The 22,401-nt window shown below is 44.5% G+C and overlaps 1 protein-coding gene across 5 annotated transcripts in view; it reads left to right on the forward strand.

Moving 5' to 3' along the window:
- Window positions 1–3,266: 3,266 nt before the first annotated feature.
- Window positions 3,267–22,401, forward strand: part of abcd4 (ATP-binding cassette, sub-family D (ALD), member 4) — a 22,617-nt gene continuing 3,482 nt past the window's right edge. The window contains exons 1-16 of one of the 5 annotated variants that reach the window (XM_055885727.1): window positions 3,267–4,091; window positions 4,732–4,853; window positions 5,688–5,815; window positions 6,993–7,132; window positions 7,441–7,557; window positions 10,879–11,004; window positions 11,215–11,265; window positions 11,371–11,465; window positions 12,069–12,190; window positions 15,519–15,610; window positions 15,713–15,802; window positions 17,050–17,195; window positions 20,936–21,084; window positions 21,757–21,793; window positions 21,925–21,974; window positions 22,080–22,132. In XM_055885727.1, coding sequence (XP_055741702.1) covers window positions 4,051–4,091; window positions 4,732–4,853; window positions 5,688–5,815; window positions 6,993–7,132; window positions 7,441–7,557; window positions 10,879–11,004; window positions 11,215–11,265; window positions 11,371–11,465; window positions 12,069–12,190; window positions 15,519–15,610; window positions 15,713–15,802; window positions 17,050–17,195; window positions 20,936–21,084; window positions 21,757–21,793; window positions 21,925–21,974; window positions 22,080–22,132 — 1,559 coding nt within the window. In that variant the 5' untranslated portion in view covers window positions 3,267–4,050. Of the gene's footprint in view, window positions 4,092–4,731; window positions 4,854–5,687; window positions 5,816–6,992; window positions 7,133–7,440; window positions 7,558–9,328; window positions 9,397–9,463; window positions 9,485–10,878; window positions 11,005–11,214; window positions 11,266–11,370; window positions 11,466–12,068; window positions 12,191–15,518; window positions 15,611–15,712; window positions 15,803–17,049; window positions 17,196–20,935; window positions 21,085–21,756; window positions 21,794–21,924; window positions 21,975–22,079; window positions 22,133–22,401 lie in introns of those variants that run through there. The other 4 variants (XM_055885728.1, XM_055885729.1, XM_055885730.1 and 1 more) reach the window with 4 other exon arrangements.

Raw genomic sequence — 22,401 nt, forward strand, 5'->3', positions numbered from 1 at the left:
CGAAGTCCACAAGCGAACGGAAAAGGTGAGAGGAGAGCGCATAGATGCGAGAAGTAGTACAACGTGGCTGCTATGAAATTCATGTAATCATTCCGCCGATTCTGTTGAAAAAGGTTTCTTAAACGGAAGCAAATGGAACAAAACATGCCTGAATTTTTCCAATAGAAACTCTTGTTTTCAACTGTTGGACTAATGATTACACCCTAGATCCGCTAGATGCAAGATAGAACGTGCAAGGCGGTATTGAATGTGTCACTGTCTGCCATCTCAAATGTTTCTCTCGACCTGTGTGTCCCTACATTGTAAACTTTAATTGATAGGCTAGGTTGTAGCAACCTCATGATGGTATAGGGAGAATTAAAGTATCATGTAGTAGGCTAAACCTATCGCTGTTACATTGAACTGGGTGAATGGAATATGAATGACAGTCATCCGACATGCTGTAATAGAAATAAGGCCATGCTCATTAAAATGATTGTCCTCACTCATCTTAAACGGCACCGACCGCCACTGGTGTGAGTGTGTATGTGTTTTTGTTTGTATAATAATAATAAAATCATAATTTGGTGGGTGCTTGTATTTGTCCTTTTCACACATGTTCAAGTATGTATTAATACTCATGTGTGAATTGGAAATTGTTTTTTTTGTTGCATGTGTGTGTTTTAGTGTGACACTGTGTCTGATTATAGTCTGCTTAAAAGAACCGGTGGATTGAATGAGGATGTGGACAGGACCTGGTAAGAAACAAGATGGCAACTATGTTCTGTTTGCTGAGTCCATCTGACCGATGTATCTTACTGTAGAATGTGCCTCAGGACAAGATAGAATAGATTGAGTTGAGACTTTACTCTCTATCTGTCTCTCTGTGTCTGTCTCTGTGTGTCTGTCTCTCTGTGTCTGTCTCTGTGTCTGTCTCTCTATTTCTCTCTGTGTCTGTCTCTCTGTGTCTGTCTCTGTGTCTGTCTCTCTATCTGTCTCTCTGTGTCTGTCTCTCTGTGTCTGTCTCTGTCTCTGTGTCTGTCTCTGTGTCTGTCTCTCTGTGTCTGTCTCTATCTGTCTCTCTGTGTCTGTCTCTCTATCTGTCTCTCTGTGTCTATCTCTCTGTGTCTGTCTCTGTGTCTGTCTCTGTGTCTGTCTCTGTGTCTGTCTCTGTGTCTGTCTCTGTGTCTGTCTCTCTGTGTCTGTCTCTCTGTGTCTGTCTCTCTGTGTCTGTCTCTCTGTGTCTGTCTCTGTGTCTGTCTCTGTGTCTGTCTCTGTGTCTGTCTCTCTCTGTCTGTCTCTCTCTATCTGTCTCTCTCTCTGTGTCTGTCTCTCTGTCTCTGTGTCTGTCTCTGTCTGTCTGTCTCTCTCTATCTGTCTCTCTCTCTGTGTCTGTCTCTCTGTCTCTGTGTCTGTCTCTGTGTCTGTCTCTCTGTGTCTGTCTCTCTGTGTCTGTGTCTGTCTCTCTCTATCTGTCTCTGTGTCTGTCTCTGTGTCTGTCTCTCTGTGTTTTTCTCTCTGTTTCTCTCTCTCCTCTCTCTCTCTCCTCTTTCTCTCTTTCTTCTTCTCACTCGCTCTCTCTCTTTGCAGCTATGATGTTCTGTTTGCAGGGGAGATGCAGAGGCTTTGCTTTGCCCGACTCTTCTACCTGCAGCCTAAATACGCAGGTCTGTACCCTACCGATATTAGCTTCAATGCTACGCTAATCATAGGATCTAATACAACACTGCTAACCATACATGTCCCTAACCGTCCTGTCCCAGTGTTGGACGAGGCGACCAGTGCGTTCAGAGGGGCAGATGTACCGAGGCTGTAAGCGGCTGGGAATGACCCTGGTCAGCCTGGGACACCGCAGCAGCCTGGAGAAGGTACACAAGTTGACATAAGCTTTTTGGGGAGGTTATGAATGTGCTATGAAGAGTTATGCATGTGTTATGTACTACTTGTGAATGTGAAACGTTATGGGTTATGCATGTGTTATGTTCTGATTATGAATGTGTAATGTAAGGGTTACTTAATCATTATAATAAATATTTGAATTGTATGAATATGTTTTGTAAGGGTTATGTATGTGTTATGAAGGGTTATTAATGCGTTATGTAGTATTATAAAGGACTATTAATGTGTTATAAATGTGTTATGAAGGGTTATGAATGTGTTATTATAAAGGACTATTAATGTGTTATAAATGTGTTATGAAGGGTTATGAATGTGTTATGTAGTATTATAAAGGACTATTAATGTGTTATAAATGTGTTATGAAGGGTTATGAATGTGTTATGTAGTATTATAAAGGACTATTAATGTGTTATAAATGTGTTATGAAGGGTTATGAATGTGTTATGTAGTATTATAAAGGACTATTAATGTGTTATAAATGTGTTATGAAAGTGTTATGAATCCCCCCCTCTGTGTTACCCCCTTTTGAGACTGTGTGGAGGAGAGCGTTGGGAGCTGACCCAGATGAAGCTTGCTACAAGCTTCACTCTGTCGATAGGCTGAGAGAGGACTGACCACTGCCAGTAACACACACAACAAATCCATCATCCTACTGGCCCTCCAGTGTCTGACATCAAGGCCACGTCCCAATTTACCTCCCCTTTCTCCCAAAGTGTGTACTTGATTTAAAAGGAAATTACTAGTATAAGAAATGGCAAAACTCACTCATGCCTCTACCAATCCAATGCTTTTAGGTTTGTGAGAAGTAGTGAACGAGTGTACACTTCAAGAGAAAGGAGATATTATTGGTACGAATACAACGTAACGCTCCCCTAGTGATCATAAAGGGAAGGAGACTACGAAGGAAGAAGAGGACTAGGACTGGGAAGGCAACTATTTAAGAGGAAGGAGCCCAGTATTCTATAATATTATATGCCATGCAGCGCTACCCAAGCACCTAGAGATCATGAAGGAAAGCAGACTAGGAAGTGAAGGAGGGAAGGAGACTAGAGAGATAAGCTATACGAGCCATAAGAATATTGTGAATAAATCAATACTTCTGGAATTACAACAGTGGTAGACCTATATGTATAGGACAATACATGTCTCTGTTTGTTTTTTCCTCTTAAAAAATATTATTAAAGTTGTTTTAAAAAAAATAATAAGATGAATCTCTTCAAATATATGATTATAATATACAGTATTATACACATTACCACAGTCACCAAAGAAAAAATAGTGTTGATTCAAGTTGTCCACTAGATGGCAGCGTGCATTTTAGAACAGTGGAACCTCATGCATTCTTCTTCTACTGTTTTCCCCAAAATGTAAACAAAGCAAAACTTCCACACTCCGAAGAAGATCCTTTCCCACAGGTCTAACTACTGTAGCTAGTGAACTAACACATCGGGTGACAAACAATAATGGTTTATTTGTTTTTGACGACCATAAAGTAAAGTCACATATAGAACAATGTGTCAGATGTTTCACCGGATGTATAAATCTGAAGCATCCGGTTGGAATTTCCTCTCGTCACAAATTCGGTAACGTGAGGAAGCCCGGTGGCCGTTAGTGGGAGAAGATGGAGCGATATTGATTTTATCCGATATTCTGCTAATTTTCTCATCGATGAAACACTTGATCTCAATACAGGTTTCTGTTACAAAAACTTGAATATTTTACGAACAGAGTGGACTAAGTTTTTGTAGACATTACCCTTTGCCAAAGTTTTTAAAAAATTGCGTTGTTTACAAAGTGTGAAAGGGCGAATTGCGATATTGCACACGCGCCTTTCACATAGTAGGCGTTCCCTAACGGAAATATGCTAATAGCTGCTATAACACACCAATAGGATCTCGCTATCCCGGTACTTGGTTCTGCCCACAATGATTCGTTTTCTACCTTTGGAAACGACAGGCGGTGGTTTATCTTGGATCAGTTATGAACCAACTTTACAGTGACATTTTTAGCAGCTTGCTTCCTGGTTTGTTTTATTACACCTTTTTGTCGTGGTCTTGCTGTGACTATCACATACCAGGGACTAGTTGTGAAATCACTCCACTGATATCGCCAGTGAGTTTATACAAGTCAGAAAATAGCCTACTGTGACTGTCTTTGGCTAATACTGTGCAGATGCCACCACTGGCAAGGGCGAGTGGCAAAGGGACGAAAAGGTGAGTGTTTTTAATCATTAGCTCAGCTTCATGACAGCTGATTAATTGGTCCTAATACATCCGCTGGCTGCTGGTGGGTGGTTGTTGGCTTGATGTTTTTCTGTTTTGCTTATATGGACTATTTCAGTGCATTGACAATAGAATGTAGATATATTTCACGAGCATGCTCCATAATGTACATAACTAATCTATTACGGCTGTGGTCATGCGTTGTCATGAGCAGAAATGCTCATGTTCAGCTAGCTAAAGAAATAGCCTACCATTAGCTGCTTGGAAACCCCAGTTTGACCAGCTCAAGGTGTTTTGAGATGGGTAAGTTAGCTGGTATGGTGCTAGTAGCTGGTTGGACCAGCTAAAACCAGCTCTGACCATCTCCCAGCTCTAGTTGGTTTGACTATCTACCATGACAGGACCCACAAAAAAATGTGTAGTTGTGTGTGTGTGTGTGTGTGTGTGTGTGTGTGTGTGTGTGTGTGTGTGTGTGTGTGTGTGTGTGTGTGTGTGTATATGTGTGTGTGTGTGTGTATATATGTGTGTGTGTGTGTGTGTGTGTGTGTGTATATATGTGTGTGTGTGTGTGTGTGTGTGTGTGTGTGTGTGTGTGTGTGTGTGTGTGTGTGTGTGTATGTGTGTGACCCAGAAGGCCCAAACTAGACTGGAGTTTTGTCCAGAGGTTCTGCAGCATCCAGAGGGTTCTCTTCCCATCATGGTCCAGTCAGAACGTACTGATGTTGGGGACGTTGGTGGGAGTCACACTCACAGGTATGGTCAACTTTTAAGTGATCGGGTCACCTTTAATGTTCACAAATAAATGGGAAAGATAGGCGCCATCTTAACTTCTAAAATAAGACTGTGTCTATTCATATGGGGCTGGAGGTAAACAGAATACTCCAATAAAGTGATCAGTGACCAAACAAATGGAGGAGAGATCAATAAATGTGGAGTTGGCAAGAGAAGCGACGATACGGCACATTCTTGTCGTGATCTGCCTGCTAGATAAATGAAGACGTATTGGGGTGAACGGAACGACATCTCAGTCAGGTATTTAGGTCAACTTCTCTGTATTGACTGACGCCTGTCAGTGCTCTTGATATCAGATAGAGGAAGGGGGTTATGTTTGTAAGACTATTGATGACTATTGTATTGTTCACTACGTGACTCTTTAAAAAAAAAAAATCTATGAATCAATCACACAGGCACAATGCAAGGCTGCAGCTAGGGTTGCAAAATCTTCATAACTTTCAAATAAAATTCCCAAGTAAAAAAAAATAAATATATAACCTAGTTAGAATATTCCTGGTATCAGAAGGTATCAAATATTTCTGGAAAACCTGTGATTTTTTTGTTGTTGTGTAAATTTACAGGCCTAACTAAAGCCTTATCTCATCAAGAGATGAGCTGCATTTGTTTCTTTTGTTTTACAAGCCACACGTCTTAAGGGTGTGTCCCAAATTCCCTTTTTTATAGTGCACTACTTTTGACCAGGTCACCTGCGGTCCCCATTGGCTCTCATCAAAAGTAGTGCACTATTAAGGGAATAGGTTGTCATTTGAGACGCACCCTAACAGTTTGCCGACTCGTCTTCCCTCTCCTCAGAACAGCTGATCATTTACCAAGTGGGAGTCATCCCCAGTCAGTTCTACGAGGTCCTGTCTGACAAGAACTATGGTGCGTTCAAGAACCTCGCAGGGTTGGCCTTCCTGCTTATACTGCTCAACTCCACAGTGAGTAGTTCACTAGTTCTCAAGCACGTTGACCAGTTGCCAACTTCACCAGTGTAAGTCAACTTGAAACCATTTTTAATTTGATACATTTTTATACTCACTCCATACCCTTCACGTTTTACCCCAGCTAACAACAAACGTTCCCACACCTTTTAGAGAATGTTGCCTAACGTTTTCATAGGAATGTTGCAGTGATGTGCAAGGACTGTTTCCAAGAGACCATTCCCCTTAATGTCAAACAGAACAGACAAAGAGCTGTGAATGAATCAGTGGTTCACCAATCAGGGCCTAAATGGGCTTGGCAACAGTAACAAGGGGTCATGTGTAATAAAAAATCTGAGGGAAAATGTCTCGCCCATCAGGCGACGTCCTAAGAATGTCTTTAGGAACGTCACCGGAACAAGTCAAAAACCTCCAGGGGACCATGACAGAACGTCCTGTGTTTTATACGTCCTTGGACACAGGGGTGTCCTTGCAATGTTTCAATGAAACGTGTCTAGAACATGAATGTATTATACTCTGAGAACATGGCAACTATTTTCTGTGTATGTTTGGTGTGACTGCTGGAATCGTCGCCTAACCCTCAGAAAACTGGACACATGAATGTTCTTGTAACATCCCATGAAACGTGTCCAGAATATTTAATATAGAATATTATGAGAACATGGTAACGGATTTGTTCTCCTAACTCTAACGCCAAAACATGCTCAATCGGGTTCTCCGGAGATTTTCACTAACATACATAGAATTTTCCCCTAACTAACGGAATTCTGGACACTCAAACATCAGGAGAACGTTACAAAAATGTTCTATCACCTTAGAATTGTTAGCTGGGGTCCATGCTGAAAGGGACTGACTACAATGTCAGCAAATACACTTCACTGACTGCTGTGTGACTGTTTTTATGAGGTCAGGTCATTCCAACCACTCACTCACCGTGTGTTATAGGACCTGCCCTGAAAGTGCACTCGTCATTGAGTAATCTAGGTGTAGTTGTCTTTCAGGAATTGGGTATCAAGGGAGAAATTGTGTTAACTCAGCTTCACTGAACTTCACAAGTTAACAAAATCAGCTATTTTTTTTGAATGTGAAGATTTGACTTATATATCTTGAAAATCACCCAATCAATTTGAATACAGGTTAAATATATTTATTTCTCTCTCTCTCTCTCCCCTAGTTGAAGAGTGTGGACCAGTATATCTGCAGTCTGATGTCTGTGAGTTGGAGGAAGTCTTTAACAGAGAGTCTCCACAGAGCTTACTTCCAGGGGAACGTTTACTACACTCTCAACGTGCTCAGAGAGGACATTGATAACCCGTACGCGTGCACACACACACACACACACACACACACACACACACACACACACACACACACACACACACACACACACACACACACACACACACACACACACACACACACACACACACACACACTGACATAGCCTCAACCTCTCCTCTCTCACTCATTTGACAATTCACAGATTTGAAGTGTGTGTGTGTGTGTGCACGTGTGTGTGTGTGTGTGCACGTGTGTGTGTGTGTGTGCACGTGTGTGTGTGTGTGTGCACGTGTGTGTGTGCACGTGTGTGTACGTGTGATTAAATATGTGTGTGTTTCCAGAGACCAGCGGATCAGTCAGGACACAGAGAGGTTATGTAAACAGATGAGCACCATGGCCAGCAGACTGATCATCTCTCCATTCACCCTGGTCTACTACACCTACCAATGTTACTACAGGTTAGTACCCTAGTCTACTACTACACCTACCAATGTTACTACAGGTTAGTACCCTGGTCTACTACTACACCTACCAATGTTACTACAGGTTAGTACCCTGGTCTACTACTACACCTACCAATGTTACTACAGGTTAGTACCCTGGTCTACTACTACACCTACCAATGTTACTACAGGTTAGTACCCTGGTCTACTACTACACCTACCAATGTTACTACAGGTTAGTACCCTGGTCTACTACTACACCTACCAATGTTACTACAGGTTAGTACCCTGGTCTACTACTACACCTACCAATGTTACTACAGGTTAGTACCCTGGTCTACTACTACACCTACCAATGTTACTACAGGTTAGTACCCTGGTCTACTACTACACCTACCAATGTTACTACAGGTTAGTACCCTGGTCTACTACTACACCTACCAATGTTACTACAGGTTAGTACCCTAGTCTACTACTACACCTACCAATGTTACTACAGGTTAGTACCCTGGTCTACTACTACACCTACCAATGTTACTACAGGTTAGTACCCTGGTCTACTACTACACCTACCAATGTTACTACAGGTTAGTACCCTGGTCTACTACACCTACCAATGTTACTACAGGTTAGTACCCTGGTCTACTACTACACCTACCAATGTTACTACAGTTTAGTACCCTGGTCTACTACTACACCTACCAATGTTACTACAGGTTAGTACCCTGGTCTACTACTACACCTACCAATGTTACTACAGGTTAGTACCCTGGTCTACTACTACACCTACCAATGTTACTACAGGTTAGTACCCTGGTCTACTACTACACCTACCAATGTTACTACAGTTTAGTACCCTGGTCTACTACTACACCTACCAATGTTACTACAGGTTAGTACCCTGGTCTACTACTACACCTACCAATGTTACTACAGGTTAGTACCCTGGTCTACTACTACACCTACCAATGTTACTACAGGTTAGTACCCTGGTCTACTACTACACCTACCAATGTTACTACAGGTTAGTACCCTGGTCTACTACTACACCTACCAATGTTACTACAGGTTAGTACCCTGGTCTACTACTACACCTACCAATGTTACTACAGGTTAGTACCCTAGTCTACTACTACACCTACCAATGTTACTACAGGTTAGTACCCTGGTCTACTACTACACCTACCAATGTTACTACAGGTTAGTACCCTGGTCTACTACTACACCTACCAATGTTACTACAGGTTAGTACCCTGGTCTACTACTACACCTACCAATGTTACTACAGGTTAGTACCCTGGTCTACTACACCTACCAATGTTACTACAGGTTAGTACCCTGGTCTACTACTACACCTACCAATGTTACTACAGTTTAGTACCCTGGTCTACTACTACACCTACCAATGTTACTACAGGTTAGTACCCTGGTCTACTACTACACCTACCAATGTTACTACAGGTTAGTACCCTGGTCTACTACTACACCTACCAATGTTACTACAGGTTAGTACCCTGGTCTACTACTACACCTACCAATGTTACTACAGGTTAGTACCCTGGTCTACTACTACACCTACCAATGTTACTACAGGTTAGTACCCTGGTCTACTACTACACCTACCAATGTTACTACAGGTTAGTACCCTGGTCTACTACTACACCTACCAATGTTACTACAGGTTAGTACCCTAGTCTACTACTACACCTACCAATGTTACTACAGGTTAGTACCCTGGTCTACTACTACACCTACCAATGTTACTACAGGTTAGTACCCTGGTCTACTACTACACCTACCAATGTTACTACAGGTTAGTACCCTGGTCTACTACACCTACCAATGTTACTACAGGTTAGTACCCTGGTCTACTACTACACCTACCAATGTTACTACAGGTTAGTACCCTGGTCTACTACTACACCTACCAATGTTACTACAGGTTAGTACCCTAGTCTACTACTACACCTACCAATGTTACTACTGGTCTGAATGGGTTATACACCCTATAAGGCAGATAGTACCTCATATGTATAAGCGCCTCAGTTTGATTTGAATTGGTAACTTCTGATTGAAAACATTTGCATAGACATGACATGGAATAGTACTGCTATTGATATGTTAATTGGTTTGGTATGTGGTTAGCATGGAAAGCAACAACTGACAAAATAAAGAGATGTTTGCATTTTTCTATCCATCACTCATGTCCCCTCCCCCTCTTATCCCCCCTCTCCATCCCTTCCCCCTTATCCCCCCTCTCCATCTCTTCACCCTTATCCCCCTCTCCATCTCTTCACCCTTATCCCCCCTCTCCATCTCTTCACCCTTATCCCCCCTCTCCATCTCTTCACCCTTATCCCCCCTCTCCATCTCTTCACCCTTATCCCCCCTCTCCATCTCTTCACCCTTATCCCCCCTCTCCATCTCTTCACCCTTATCCCCCTCTCCATCTCTCCCCCCTTATCCCCCCTCTCCATCTCTTTACCCTTATCCCCCCTCTCCATCTCTTTACCCTTATCCCCCCTCTCCATCTCTTCACCCTTATCCCCCCTCTCCATCTCTTTACCCTTATCCCCCCTCTCCATCTCTTTACCCTTATCCCCCCTCTCCATCTCTTCACCCTTATCCCCCCTCTCCATCTCTTTACCCTTATCCCCCCTCTCCATCTCTTCACCCTTATCCCCCCTCTCCATCTCTTTACCCTTATCCCCCCTCTCCATCTCTTTACCCTTATCCCCCCTCTCCATCTCTTTACCCTTATCCCCCCTCTCCATCTCTTCACCCTTATCCCCCCTCTCCATCTCTTTACCCTTATCCCCCCTCTCCATCTCTTCACCCTTATCCCCCCTCTCCATCTCTTTACCCTTATCCCCCCTCTCCATCTCTTTACCCTTATCCCCCCTCTCCATCTCTTCACCCTTATCCCCCCTCTCCATCTCTTCACCCTTATCCCCCCTCTCCATCTCTTTACCCTTATCCCCCCTCTCCATCTCTTCACCCTTATCCCCCCTCTCCATCTCTTCACCCTTATCCCCCCTCTCCATCTCTTTACCCTTATCCCCCCTCTCCATCTCTTTACCCTTATCCCCCCTCTCCATCTCTTTACCCTTATCCCCCCTCTCCATCTCTTCACCCTTATCCCCCCTCTCCACCTCTTCACCCTTATCCCCCCTCTCCACCTCTTCACCCTTATCCCCCCTCTCCATCTCTTCACCCTTATCCCCCCTCTCCATCTCTTCCCCCTTATCCCCCCTCTCCATCTCCCCCCTCTTATCCCCCCTCTCCATCCCTTCCCTCTTATCCCCCCTCTCCATCTCTCCCCTCTTATCCCTGTAGCACTGGCTGGATAGGTCCTGTTAGTATCTTTGGCTACTTCCTAGTGGGGACTATCACCAATAAAATCCTCATGGGACCAATTGTGTCAACTCTGTTTGAACAGGAGAAACTGGAAGGGGACTTCAGGTACTGGAATCATATGTGAACTACAGTCTCTATTATATTATGACAGACACCGTTTGTTTGTATGGAATTGGCAAACATACTGCCAATTGTGTTACCTTGTAATATTACAGATAAATAGGATATTTGGGACATGATAGGCTGTACTTTCACGTGATCATTTTTTTTAAAGTGAAGTGACCAATGAAGTGACTTTAGGTTTTTTACTTCCAGGTTCAAGCATATGCAAATCCGGTCCAACGCAGAGTCTGCTTCTTTCTACCGGTCAGTCAAACACAAAGACACGTGGGTTAGACTGTGATATGATTGGTCCGTCTTGTGTCTATTGCATTAAGCCTTAGTGGTCTGTGCTGTTTAACCTGAATACAGAGCTGGTAAGGTGGAACACATGAGGACAGACAGGAGACTGCAGACGCTGCTGCGCTGCCAGAAGAGTCTGATGAACAAAGAACTCTGGCTGTACAGTAAGGACACACACCTGCATGTATATATAGACACACACACACACACACACACACACACACACACGTACGTCTGATTGATTGTGTTTAAAAAATAAATATAATAATAATTCTCCGTTCATCTGAATCTGAGACCTCTAGAATTCTCCTAATGCAAATGAAAGGATCTAAACAACCCTCCTCTCCTCTCTTTTCTCCTCCTCCTCCTCCTCCTCCTCCTCCTCCTCCTCCTCCTCCTCCTCCTCCTCCTCCTCCTCCTCTCCTGCCCACCTCCTCCCCCCTCCTCCTCCTCCTCCTCCTCCTCCTCCTCCTCCTCCTCCTCCTCCTCCTCCACCCTATTCTCTCCTCCTCCTCTCCTGCCCACCTCCTCTCCTCCTCCTCCTCCTCCTCCTCCTCCTCCTCCTCCTCCTCCTCCACCCTATTCTCTCCTCCTCCTCTCCTGCCCACCTCCTCCCCTCCTCCTCTCCTCCTCTCTCCTCTCCTGCCCTCCTCATCTCCTGCCCACCTCCTCTCCTATCTCCTCTCCTGCCCTTCTCCTCTCCTGCCCTCCTCCTCTCCTCCTCTCTTCCTCTCCTGCCCTCCTCCTCCTCTCCTCTGCTCTCTCAGTTGGAGTGAACACCTTTGACTACCTGGGTGGTATCCTCAGCTACATCATTATCTCCATCCCCATCTTTTCTGGTGTTTATAACAACCTCAGTCCAGGGGAGCTCAGTGCCCTCATCAGTAAGGTACAGTGCCCTCATCAGTAAGGTACAGTGTCCTCATCAGTAAGGTACAGTGCCCTCATCAGTAAGGTACAGTGTCCTCATCAGTAAGGTACAGTAGTCCAGGGGAGCTCAGTGTCCTCATCAGTAAGGTACAGTGTCCTCATCAGTAAGGTACAGTAGTCCAGGGGAGCTCAGTGCCCTCATCAGTAAGGTACAGTGTCCTCATCAGTAAGGTACAGTAGTCCAGGGGACAGTGCCCTCATCAGTAAGGTACAGTGCCCTCATCAGTAAGGTACAGTGTCCTCATCAGTAAGGTACAGTAGTCCAGGGGACAGTGCCCTCATCAGTAAGGTACAGTGCCCTCATCAGTAAGGTACAGTGTCCTCATCAGTAAGGTACAGTAGTCCAGGGGACAGTGCCCTCATCAGTAAGGTACAGTGCCCTCATCAGTAAGGTACAGTGTCCTCATCAGTAAGGTACAGTAGTCCAGGGGACAGTGCCCTCATCAGTAAGGTACAGTGCCCTCATCAGTAAGGTACAGTGTCCTCATCAGTAAGGTACAGTGCCCTCATCAGTAAGGTACAGTAGTCCAGGGGACAGTGTCCTCATCAGTAAGGTACAGTACTCCAGGGGACAGTGTCCTCATCAGTAAGGTACAGTAGTCCAGGGGACAGTGTCCTCATCAGTAAGGTACAGTGTCCTCATCAGTAAGGTACAGTAGTCCAGGGGACAGTGTCCTCATCAGTAAGGTACAGTAGTCCAGGGGAGCTCAGTGTCCTCATCAGTAAGGTACAGTGTCCTCATCAGTAAGGTACAGTGTCCTCCTCAGTAAGGTACAGTGTCCTCATCAGTAAGGTACAGTAGTCCAGGGGACAGTGTCCTCATCAGTAAGGTACAGTAGTCCAGGGGACAGTGTCCTCATCAATAAGGGACAGTGTCCTCATCAGTAAGGTACAGTAGTCCAGGGGACAGTGTTCTCATCAGTAAGGTACAGTAGTCCAGGGGACAGTGTCCTCATCAGTAAGGGATAGTGTCCTCATCAGTAAGGTACAGTAGTCCAGGGGACAGTGTTCTCATCAGTAAGGTACAGTGTCCTCATCAGTAAGGTACAGTGCCCTCATCAGTAAGGTACAGTAGTCCAGGGGACAGTGTCCTCATCAGTAAGGTACAGTAGTCCAGGGGACAGTGTCCTCATCAGTAAGGTACAGTAGTCCAGGGGACAGTGTCCTCATCAGTAAGGTACAGTGCCCTCATCAGTAAGGTACAGTAGTCCAGGGGACAGTGTCCTCATCAATAAGGTACAGTAGTCCAGGGGACAGTGTCCTCATCAGTAAGGTACAGTAGTCCAGGGGACAGTGTCCTCATCAGTAAGGTACAGTGCCCTCATCAGTAAGGTACAGTAGTCCAGGGGACAGTGTCCTCATCAGTAAGGGATAGTGTCCTCATCAGTAAGGTACAGTAGTCCAGGGGACAGTGTCCTCATCAGTAAGGTACAGTAGTCCAGGGGACAGTGTCCTCATCAGTAAGGTACAGTGTCCTCATCAGTAAGGTACAGTAGTCCAGGGGATAGTGTCCTCATCAGTAAGGTACAGTAGTCCAGGGGACAGTGTCCTCATCAGTAAGGTACAGTAGTCCAGGGGACAGTGTCCTCATCAGTAAGGTACAGTAGTCCAGGGGACAGTATCCTCATCAGTAAGGTGTTTTTCCCCCTCTCTCTCCACAGTTTACTTGTTGTCTTCCATGCACTCATTGCTGTCATTACCGGCTCTATCCTCGAGGTGGCAGTATATACCATCTGCTATAAGTTATAAAGGTTTTGTATGTAATGTCCTGTCTTGTAGAGGAAGATAACAGAGCAGGTTTATAGGTTCATAGAGATCCTGAACTAGTGGACCTTTTATAGTCCTGTTGTCAATACTTTCTCTTATTCTGTCTTGCAGTGCCTGACCACACAGTCACAAATCTCTCTCTCCTCTATCTGCCCCCCGCTCTCTCTCTCTCTCTCCTCTATCTGCCCCCCTCCCTCTCTCTCTCCTCTATTCCCCCTCTCTCTCTCTCTCTCCTCTATTTGCCCTCTCTCTCTCCTCTATCGGCCCCACCCTCTCTCTCTCTCCTCTATCTGCCCCCCCTCTCTCCTCTATCTGCCCCCCCCTCTCTCTCTCTCTCTCTCTCTCTCTCTCCTCTATCTGCCCCACCCTCTCTCTCTCTCTCCTCTATCTGCCCCCCCTCTCTCCTCTATCTGCCCCCCCCTCTCTCTCTCTCTCTCTCTCTCTCTCCTCTATCTGCCCCCCCCCCTCTCTCTCTCTCTCTCTCTCTCTCTCTCTCCTCTATCTGGCCCCCCCCTCTCTCTCTCTCCTCTATCTGGCCCCCCCCTCTCTCTCTCTCCTCTATCTGCCCCCCCCCTCTCTCTCTCTCCTCTATCTGCCCCCCCCTCTCTCTCTCTCCTCTATCTGCCCCCCCGCTCTCTCTCTCTCTCCTCTATCTGCCCCCCCTCTCTCTCTCTCCTCTATCTGCCCCCCCGCTCTCTCTCTCTCTCTCCTCTATTTGCCCCCCCGCTCTCTCTCTCTCCTCTATTTGCCCCCCCTCTCTCTCGCACTCTCTCTCCTCTTTGCCCCCCCTCTCTCTCTCTCCTCTATTTGCCCCCCTCTCTCTCTCTCTCTCTCTCTCTCCTCTATTTGCCCCCCTCTCTCTCTCTCTCCTCTATTTGCCCCCCCTCTCTCTCTCTCCTCTATTTGCCCCCCCCCCCTCTCTCTCTCTCCTCTATTTGCCCCCCCTCTCTCTCTCCTCTATTTCCCCCCCCCCTCTCTCTCCTCTATTTGCCCTCTATCTCTCTCTCACACACTCTCTCTCCTCTATTTGCCCCCCCGCTCTCTCTCTCTCTCTCCTCTATCTGCCCCCCCCCGCTCTCTCTCTCTCTCCTCTGTCTGCCCCTCCCCCCGCTCTCTCTCTCTCTCCTCTATCTGCCCCCCCGCTCTCTCCTCTATTTGCCCTCTCTCTCTCTCGCACTCTCTCTCCTCTATTTGCCCCCCCTCTCTCTCTCTCTCCTCTATTTGCCCCCCCCTCTCTCTCCTCTATTTGCCCCCCCTCTCTCTCTCTCTCTCCTCTATTTGCCCCCCCCTCTCTCTCTCTCTCCTCTATCCCCCCCCCCTCTCTCTCTCCTCTACCCCCCCCCCCCTCTCTCTCTCTCTCCTCTATTTGCCCCCTCCTCTCTCTCTCTCTCTCCTCTATTTGCCCCCTCTCTCTCCTCTATTTCCCCCCCCTCTCTCTCTCTCTCTCTCCTCTATTTGCCCCCTCTCTCTCTCTCTCTCTCTCTATCTCCTCTCTTTGCCCCTCTCTCTCTCCCTCTCAGAATGCCTTTGTATGTATCTACCTGATAAGCTGCTTTAGTCAGCTAATAGACCTGTCCACCACTCTGTCAGACGTGGCTGGATACACCCACAGGTAACATTACGCATACTGATCAACCATGTGTGTGTGTGTGTGTGTGTGTGTGTGTGGTAACACCCAGAAAGCTTATTGTCATGCTGTGTGTGTTGTGGGCAGGATAGGAGAGCTGAGGGAAGTAATGGATGATATCTTGAGGACACATTGTGACTACGACCCTGCATCAGGAGATTCCTACGACTTTGACAGGTAAAACAGGCTGCAGTATGTTCCGTTAAGCAGGCTTCCATGCTCCAGAGTACTCACAGGCTGCAGTATGTTTCGTTAAGCAGGCTTCCATGCTCCAGAGTACTCAAACAGGCTGCAGTATGTTCCGTTAAGCAGGCTTCCATCTCCAGAGTACTCAAACAGGCTGCAGTATGTTTCATTAAGCAGGCTTCCGTCTCCAGAGTACTCAAACAGGCTGCAGTATGTTTCATTAAGCAGGCTTCCGTCTCCAGAGTACTCAAACAGGCTGCAGTATGTTTCGTTAAGCAGGCTTCCATCTCCAGAGTACTCACAGGCTGCAGTATGTTTCGTTAAGCAGGCTTCCATGCTCCAGAGTACTCAAACAGGCTGCAGTATGTTTCATTAAGCAGGCTTCCATCTCCATAGTACTCAAACAGGCTGCAGTATGTTTCATTAAGCAGGCTTCCATCTCCATAGTACTCAAACAGGCTGCAGTATGTTTCATTAAGCAGGCTTCCATCTCCAGAGTACTCAAACAGGCTGCAGTATGCTTCCATGCTCCAGAGTACTCAAACAGAGCACAGGAATGAGTTTTGAAGGTCGGATTACGAATGTAATCACAAAGCGGAGAACGCTGAAGGGAACCTAGCTAAAGATTTTCTCTCCTCTCCTATGTTTGGCATTTTTACATTTTAGTCATTTTGGAGATGATCTTATCCAGAATGACGTACAGGAGCAATTAGGGTTAAGTGCCTTGCTCAAGGGCACATCGACCTTTTGGTTACTTGCACAATGCTCTTAATCACTAGGCTACCTGCTAACCACTAGGCTACCTGCTAACCACTAGGCTACCTGCTAACCACTAGGCTACCTGCTAACCACTAGGCTACCTGCTAACCACTAGGCTACCTGCTAGGCTACCTGCTAACCACTAGGCTACCTGCTAACCACTAGGCTACCTGCTAAACACTAGGCTACCTGCTAGGCTACCTGCTAACCACTAGGCTACCTGCTAACCACTAGGCTAACTGTTAGCCTAGTGGTTAGCAGGTATCCTAGTGGTTAGCAGGTAGCCTAGTGGTTAGCAGGTAGCCTAGTGGTTATCTGCTAACCACTAGGCTACCTGCTAGGATACCTGCTAACCACTAGGCTACCTGCTAGGCTACCTGCTAACCACAATGCTACCTGCTAGGCTACCTGCTAACCACTAGGCTAACTGCTTCCTCTTCACCCCCCCCCCCCCCCCCCCCCCCCCCCTCTCCATCCAGTGACAAGGTCCACAGTGGTCCAGCAGACACAGCCTTCATCCTGGACTGTGTGTCTTACAAGAGTCCCTTCTCTGAGGAGCTGCTGGTTGAAGAGCTGAGTATCAAGATCAGCCAGGGCTCCAATCTGCTGGTGGTGGGAAACACAGGTAGGTAGACAGGTATATTATAATATACAGGTAGGGGTAGACTGGTATATTATAATATACAGGTAGGGGTAGACTGGTATATTATAATATACAGGTAGGGGTAGACTGGTATATTATAATATACAGGTAGGGGTAGACAGGTATATTATAATATACAGGTAGGGGTAGACGGATATAATATACAGGTAGGGGTAGAATGGTATATTATAATATACAGGTAGGGGTAGACTGGTATATTATAATATACAGGTAGGGGTAGACTGGTATATTATAATATACAGGTAGGGGTAGACTGGTATATTATACAGGTAGGGGTAGACTGGTATATTATAATATACAGGTAGGGGTAGACAGGTATAATATATAGGTAGAGGTATAATATACAGGTAGGGGTAGACTGGTATATTATAATATACAGGTAGGGGTAGACAGGTATAATATACAGGTAGGGGTAGACTGGTATATTATAATATACAGGTAGGTGTAGACAGGTATAATATACAGGTAGGGGTAGACTGGTATATTATAATATACAGGTAGGGATAGACTGGTATATTATAATATACAGGTAGGGATAGACTGGTATATTATAATATACAGGTAGGGATAGACTGGTATATTATAATATACAGGTAGGGGTAGACTGGTATATTATAATATACAGGTAGGGGTAGACTGGTATATTATAATATACAGGTAGGGATAGACTGGTATATTATAATATACAGGTAGGGTAGACGGGTATATTATAATATACAGGTAGGGATAGACTGGTATATTATAATATACAGGTAGGGTAGACGGGTATATTATAATATACAGGTAGGTAGACTGGTATAATATACAGGTAGGGGTAGACTAGTATATTATAATATACAGGTAGGGGTAGACTGGTATATTATAATATACTGGTAGGGATAGACAGGTATAATATACAGGTAGGGGTAGACTGGTATATTATAATATACAGGTAGGTGTAGACAGGTATAATATACAGGTAGGGGTAGACTGGTATATTATAATATACAGGTAGGGATAGACAGGTATAATATAATATACAGGTAGGGGTAGACAGGTATAATATAATATACAGGTAGGGATAGACTGGTATATTATAATATACAGGTAGGGATAGACTGGTATATTATAATATACAGGTAGGGGTAGACTGGTATATTATAATATACAGGTAGGGGTAGACTGGTATATTATATTATACAGGTAGGGATAGACTGGTATATTATAATATACAGGTAGGGGTAGACTGGTATATTATAATATACAGGTAGGGGTAGACTGGTATATTATACAGGTAGGGGTAGACTGGTATATTATAATATACAGGTAGGGGTAGACTGGTATATTATAATATACAGGTAGGGGTAGACAGGTATATTATAATATACAGGTAGGGGTAGACGGATATAATATACAGGTAGGGGTAGAATGGTATATTATAATATACAGGTAGGGGTAGACTGGTATATTATAATATACAGGTAGGGTAGACGGGTATATTATAATATACAGGTAGGTAGACTGGTATAATATACAGGTAGGGGTAGACTGGTATAATATACAGGTAGGGGTAGACTGGTATATTATAATATACAGGTACGGGTAGATGGGTATAATATACAGGTAGGGGTAGACTGGTATATTATAATATACAGGTAGGGGTAGACTGGTATATTATATTATACAGGTAGGGGTAGACTGGTATATTATAATATACAGGTAGGGGTAGACTGGTATATTATAATATACAGGTAGGGGTAGACTGGTATATTATAATATACAGGTAGGGGGAGACTGGTATATTATAATATACAGGTAGGGGTAGACGGTATATTATAATATACAGGTAGGGGTAGACTGGTATATTATAATATACAGGTAGGGGGAGACTGGTATATTATAATATACAGGTAGGGGTAGACGGTATAATATACAGGTAGGGGTAGATGGGTATAATATACAGGTAGGGAGAGACTGGTATAATATACAGGTAGGTGTAGACTGGAATAATATACAGGTAGGAGTAGACGGGTATAATATACAGGTAGGGGTAGACGAGAATATCTTATATTGGGATAGTTTGGTAGGGTTGTACATTTTCATAAATCCCAGGTTTGCGACTGGATTTTCTGCTTATTCCCTCCTGAATTTTACCCAAATTGTTCAACCTTAGTTAGGCAGGTGTTTGATAAAACCATATACTGAGGTGTTTTGACATGCCGTTGGGTATGATGTTCAATAAAGCTGAAACTCGATTTCTGAATACATTATTATTAGTTATACTTTTTAAATAAATACATAATTTTGGACTACCCGTTATTACAGCACTACTACGGTTGTGGTAGTGGAGACGAGAATTCCATTGTTTTAACATATAGTGGGGTCTGACATCAGGAGGGTTTAAAGGTTTTCAAAATGTGGATATGCTCAACACAAAGAGATAAATGGAGACCACTACTTGGAAATCACCATTGGCATCGAGGACTTCCACCATTTTAAAGTAGTCAACTGGTTGGGACTTCCTATGCTTAATGAAGGATCACATAATTCCATCCATATCACCAGGAGGAATCAGCCAATGAATTAAACTTGTGAGCAAACATTCCATAACTGCTGTTGACAGTAAATAGCCATCCTTGACTTTATACCTGTTCAAACAACACCCTCCAGGTGGCAGTATGCACCCTTTCAGTTTGTTTGCCAACTCGTGGTAGTAGAAGAAGAAGAAGAAAATGGACTACTTTAAAAAATATACTTTTTTTTCAGCTTTATTTAATCAGGTAAGCTAGTTGAGAACAAGTTTTCATTTACAATTGCGACCTGGCCAAGATGAAGCAAAGCAGTGCAGCACAAACAACAACACAGAGTTACACATGGAATAAACAAGCGTACAGTCAATAACACAATAAAAAAAGTCTATATACAGTGTGTGCAAATGGCATGAAGGCAATAAATAGGCCATAATACCGAAGTAATTACAATTTAGCAAATTAACACTGGAGTGATGGATGAGCAGATGGTGATGTGCAAGTAGAAATACTGGTGTGCAAAAGAGCAGAAAAGTAAATAAAAACAATATGGGGATGAGGTACGTAGATTGGATGGGCTATTTACAGATGGGCTATGTACAGCTGCAGCGATCGGTTAGCTGCTCAGATAGCTGATATTTTAAAGTTAGTGAGGGAGATGTAAGTCTCCAGCGTCAGTGATTTTTGCAATTTGTTCCAGTCATTGGCAGCAGAGAACTGGAAGGAAAGGTGGCCAAAGGAGGTGTTGGCTTTGGGGATGACCAGTGAGATATACCTGCTGGAGCGTGTGGTACGGGTGGGTGTTATCGTGACCAGTGAGCTGAGATAAGGCGGGGCGTTACCTAGCATAGACTTGATGACCTGGAGCCAGTGGGTCTGGCGATAAATATGTAGCGAGGGCCAGCCGACTAGAGCATACAGGTCGCAGTGGTGGGTGGTATAAGGGGATTTGGTGACAAAACGGATGGTACTGTGATGGACTGCGTCCAGTTTGCTGATTAGAGTACTGGAAACTATTTTGTAAATGACATCGCCGAAGTAGAGGATCGGTAAGATAGTCAGTTTTACGAGTGTATGGAGATAGGTAGACCCAGAAACTCTCAATGCTGTTTCCCATGTTCTAACAGATGACATAATGGGACATATACAAAGAGTCGTCGTCTAACTAAGTCTATGGCTCATCCCGAAACACAGGCACTGGGAAGACCTCCCTACTGAGGGTCCTGAACCGCCTGTGGGAGGCCGACAGCGGCTATGTCCAGATGACGACGTGTTTCGGTCCCAGGGGAATCCTCTTTCTGCCTCAGAAACCCTACCTGACAGACGGAACGCTCAGAGAACAGGTAAGTACTATATTACCCAGAAACCCTGACAGACGGAACGCTCAGAGAACAGGTAAGTACTATATTACCCAGAAACCCTACCTGACAGACGGAACGCTCAGAGAACAGGTAAGTACTATATTACCCAGAAACCCTGACAGACGGAACACTCAGAGAACAGGTAAGTACTATATTACCCAGAAACCCTACCTGACAGACGGAACACTCAGAGAACAGGTAAGTACTATATTACCCAGAAACCCTACCTGACAGACGGAACGCTCAGAGAACAGGTAAGTACTATATTACCCAGAAACCCTGACAGACGGAACGCTCAGAGAACAGGTAAGTACTATATTACCCAGAAACCCTACCTGACAGACGGAACGCTCAGAGAACAGGTAAGTACTATATTACCCAGAAACCCTACCTGACAGACGGAACGCTCAGAGATCAGGTAAGTACTATATTACCCAGAAACCCCACCTGACAGACGGAACGCTCAGAGAACAGGTAAGTACTATATTACCCAGAAACCCTACCTGACAGACGGAACACTCAGAGAACAGCTAGAAAACATTAATTAGTTTGTTTTGTTCATTCATACTTTGCTCACAACCTTACTCACCAGTTGAGGAAGATCGCACTAGTGCAACAGAATTTAACTAACTTATTTTTTTCTCTCTTCAACAGGTGATCTACCCTCTGAAGGAGATCTACCCCGTATCAGGTATGGTCTTGTGAAAATGGCATTCTCAGGGCCCCATTTTGACATTTAAGATTAAGTGTCACTAGGAGGCAATATTACTCCATAATAAATAGCTTCTCAGTGTTAAAGCCATGACGGTTGTCTTTTCACAGGGTCAGTGGACGATGAGAGAATTATTCAGTACCTGGAACTAGCTGGAGTGGTAAGTGTATATTAGCATACGTACGGTCTTACTCTGTAGGTTTTTTCCTATATTTACGGTATTCTAAGGATATGTCTTAACCTGAACCCCTCTCTGATGTTCTAGTCTAGTCTCCTGAAGAGGACGGGAGGACTGGATGAGCCTGTAGACTGGAACTGGTAAGAAACAAACAAATGTGATCTTGACTTTCTTGTACCCGTAGTACTACAGTACATATATACAGTCAGGTTCAAAATGATGGGCACCCTTGATAAAGATAAAAGACTTTAAAATAACCAATACAAATATTGAGCTATATTGTATGCTACATGCCTACGTACATACTTGAAATCATTGGCCACTCTAACAAATGGATCGCTAGTCACTTTTTTATTAATGTCATTTTAATAATGATGTTTACATATCTTGCATTACTCATCCCAGATGT

Source organism: Salvelinus fontinalis, chromosome 27 (assembly GCF_029448725.1).
Source record: "Salvelinus fontinalis isolate EN_2023a chromosome 27, ASM2944872v1, whole genome shotgun sequence".
In the NCBI taxonomy this organism is placed as follows: domain Eukaryota; kingdom Metazoa; phylum Chordata; class Actinopteri; order Salmoniformes; family Salmonidae; genus Salvelinus; species Salvelinus fontinalis.